Source organism: Berghia stephanieae, unplaced genomic scaffold, assembly GCF_034508935.2.
Source record: "Berghia stephanieae isolate SIO BIC M18660-M18661 unplaced genomic scaffold, UCSD_Bste_1.3 scaffold4221, whole genome shotgun sequence".
Classification (NCBI taxonomy): Eukaryota; Metazoa; Mollusca; class Gastropoda; order Nudibranchia; family Aeolidiidae; genus Berghia; species Berghia stephanieae.
In genome coordinates, this window is record NW_027625536.1 from 1 (window position 1) to 3,789 (window position 3,789).

Below are 3,789 nucleotides of genomic sequence, written 5' to 3' on the forward strand. Positions count from 1 at the left end.
TTTTCACAATTTTAAAGTCACTCTTTCTTCTTGCGATATTCCCCCCCCCCCCCCCCCCCCCCATACAGGAAGCATGAGTGGTTTAGTATCTGGAGTGGTTGCTACCCTAGCTGTGGCGTCCACCTACCCTGATGGCCTGAGTAACTTTGTGATGAATACAACTCAGGATTACGTTATTCTGACAGGAAATTCATTAAGTTTTGCCGTCAGCCTATTTGTCTGTATTATAGGATCTTTACTGACGCACAAAATCCAAAGTAAGTAAATGGAAATATTTCATTGGTAGTAGTAGCAGTAGTGGTGGCAGTAGTAGTAGTAGCAGTAGTAGTAGTAGTAGTAGTGGTAGTAGTAATAGTAGTAGTAGTAGTAGTAGTAGTAGTAGTAGTAGTAGTAGTAATAGTAGTAGTAGTAGTATAGTAGTAGTAGTAGTAGTAGTAGTAGTAGTAGTAGTAGTAGTAGTAGTAGTAGTAGTAGTAGTAGTAGTAGTAGTAGTTGTTGTTGTTGTTGTTGTTGTGGTAGAAGCAACAGTAGCAATAGCAGTAGTAATACGAATAGTAGTAGTAGTAGTAGAAGTAGAAGTAGTTGATAGTAGTTGAACGTAGTTGTGGTTTTTGTTAATATTATTGCAGTCATACATAAGCAATTGGTCATGTTCAAAAACGTTTATTTTAGGCAATTGCCAATGTAACTCATACAGGAATACATTTTTTCAACAAATCAAATAGGTAAAATCAATAATAAAGCAAGGCAAACAACGAATATAATAATGATAATAACAGTAATAATAATAATAATAATAATAATAATAATAATAATAATAATAATAATAATAATAATAATAATAATAATAATAATAATAATAATAATAATAATAATAATAACAATGACAATAATAATAATAATAATAATAATGATAATAATAATAATAATAATAATATAATAATAATAATAATAATAATAATAATAATAATAATAATAATAATAATAATAATAATAATAATAATAATAAAAATAATGATAATTATAATGACAACATTGTTAAACAGAGGAAATATAAAAGCATTTCACCGAGATACTACTAAGTTTACACACTACCTGGAATGCGGAGTAACTTCAAGATATGTTTTTTCTTTGTGTTTTAAAAGAGTGTATGATATAAACTATGTAAGATGATTATACATACTTGTTCGAGATTGGTATGCCTAACTTACATATTGAAACATAAGAAATGCCTCGTGGAACAACCAACAATCACATCTCACATCCTAACCATAATAATGGTATATCATATAAATAGTTTTCACCTTTTTCGTGTTTATCACACGACCTAATTTTCTTGAGAACTTACTTTATTTCGATGCTATAGGTATTGCGAATGAATGCCACACGTCTAGTCTATAAGACTGGGATTAAAACTATGAACTTATTTTTTCTAACCTCTTATACAGCCAAAGAAGATGAATCTTATGAGTGGATGAAACTATTTAACATCGACAACCCTCTCCAACCATGGGAAGTCCTTTACAGAGAGGATATGAAGGTATGTTCTAAGGCGATTCCAAAACCCGGCTTTGCTTGCGCCATCAATAGGTGTCATCGCTCAGGTATTATAAAGTAGACATTGATGTGACCAAACGTTTTTGAATGGTATTATGTCGGGATGACGTTGATACTTAAAATTGAAACTTAGGTTTGATTTTTGTTCATTTTTTTAAAAGCTTAAATTCCCTTATTCTGATCGTTTTGCCTTTAAACGTCATTGTCTTAACGTAGTTTATTTAGACAGTATAGCAAATCAACGCGTTGGAAAACAAATATTCTATGAAATAAGATTACGCTGCCAATAAGAATAATCTAAATTGTCCAAGAAAGGTTACAAAAAATCAACATCATCATCAAGTGGTGCCGGGTCAATGACATTTGTACCACAATCTTTCCACTCCTTTGATGTCTCAGAAAGTCGATGTCATTGATCCTCTTAAATTTACTTCCTGAAAACTATAGCATCGCCTGTACGCTGTCTACATCCGCTTCTTTTCGCATCTATTTCCCCTAACAAGACCTCTTTATCCAAATTGTCGTTTCTCAATATAACATGGCAGAGGAATTATAATTGTATTTCTGTTATGTTATCTTTACCAAATAAGCGTCATTTTCTGTTTAACCCAATACTTCCTTGTTAGTCATTTTTCTGCTCCGACAATCTCATGATTCGTCATTCTGCAGCCGCCAACCTTCTATTCTTGTATCAATATCCAAATACTTATATCGTCATATAAGAATCGAAAAAGCCTGAAAGTTGAAAGGGTAAAGGGTGGTCAAAAGAAGATGTTCCACATTATAGAGTCTTACTATACATTATCATAACTTCTATCTCTTTCTCTCTAATGGTAAAGGACACTTTCGGAAACTGCTAATTCGATACTTTGCTGCTTTGACTGATTAAGGAGCTATCCTTGTCACTGACAGACTAAACTTATAATTATTGGTAGTTATGATTTATTGTTGAGTTCAGGACATAATACATATATGTTTTGTTTAAGAGGAGATGGCTTGTAAACAATCTCTATTTGTTCAAATGAAAGCCAAAGTTATTAGCTCACTTTAAGTTAAAATGTGATGAGAAATAAAGGGTCTGGAGAAATACTAGATAAAAACAGAGAACAAACATGTCACAACGTCAGAGAGCCATACCCGGGATCCAATCGATACGGCACCCATCGACTGGTTGAGAGAGAGAGAGAGTTAGAGAGAGAGGGAGGGGGGGAGGACGAGTGAGAGGGGAGGGGAGGGAGGACAGCAAGCGGACCCACTAGCCAATGAGCTATCCAGACACCAGATACACAAAAATTTGCTTTTAAAGTTAATAGATATCTATCGTGTGGTCTCTTTGATACCTCTGGTTAGGATAAAACAAAGAGTGTTGTGAGTGTAAGAATTAGCTTATTTTCTACATTTTGTGCATAGTGTACTTCGCTTTGAAAATAAAATAAAAAGCCTTTTGAAATCATCTAGTATACATCTTAAATACATAATAATCGCTTTAAACGTGAATTTTTCTGGATTTATTAGCTCTGTCTATGTGTCTGTGTGCGTGTGTAAGTGTGAACATGTTTGTGTGTGTTCGTGTGTGTGTTATAGATTTTTGTTTTAGTTGTATTTTTATCCCGTGAATCTAAATAGTGTTGGTGTTAAGTGCTAATAAAGTAAATTACCTTTTTTTAAATTATTCACTCTTTTGTCAACGCACACACTGGCAAAATCCAGTAAACCTGTAAATCTCATCAAGATTATGCCTTTCCTTCCCAGGGCATGCAATACGAAGGACGGCCTTCGATGGATCAGATGAGCAAAGCGTTCCGGAAAGCCAAGATGACGGCGTACATTGCCGGGGGTGTCAGCATCTTCATCTTTGGCGTCTTTATTCCAGGAATCATGGCAGCTTTTCCTGACATGGATCTGAACCGGTTTGAAATGTGGCTCTATTTTACACAGGTTTGTTAAAGAATAGAACGGTGGATACGACGATTTCATGTTATGCCACTGGTAGAAATTGTACGTAGATATTATGATATTGTATATGACACAAATTGTTTGGTAAAATGACAATTCATTGTTCGTGAACGTTTCAAATCGAAAGAAATTGATTTGTCGGTAATCGTCTGGAAATTTACATTTCTTTTTTAGTATTGGTGACAAATCATCTAAAACCGGCATAATGTCTGGGTTAACTTGATGTTTAAAATTCAATTTAAAGTTTTACGTAATAAATCGATATGAGTCTCTTCA

The 3,789-nt window shown here is 33.7% G+C and overlaps 1 protein-coding gene across 1 annotated transcript; it reads left to right on the plus strand.

The window, feature by feature from the left end:
* The first annotated feature begins 71 nt into the window (after positions 1 to 71).
* LOC144961813 (uncharacterized) lies at positions 72 to 3,565 on the plus strand. Its single transcript, XM_078894884.1, has 3 exons — positions 72 to 257; positions 1,449 to 1,540; positions 3,310 to 3,565. The coding sequence occupies exons 1-3, from the start codon at positions 74 to 76 to the stop codon at positions 3,502 to 3,504; spliced, it is 471 nt and encodes a 156-aa protein (XP_078751010.1). The 5' UTR covers positions 72 to 73; the 3' UTR covers positions 3,505 to 3,565.
* Positions 3,566 to 3,789: the final 224 nt, after the last annotated feature.

Bases quoted from the DNA above. Each gene is read 5' to 3' on its own strand.
- LOC144961813 (XM_078894884.1), top strand. From the start codon at position 74: ATGAGTGGTTTAGTATCTGGAGTGGTTGCTACCCTAGCTGTGGCGTCC. The intron at 258-1,448 runs GTAAGTAAATGG...CCTCTTATACAG, and splicing joins ACTGACGCACAAAATCCAAA to CCAAAGAAGATGAATCTTAT. The intron at 1,541-3,309 runs GTATGTTCTAAG...TTTCCTTCCCAG, and splicing joins TTTACAGAGAGGATATGAAG to GGCATGCAATACGAAGGACG.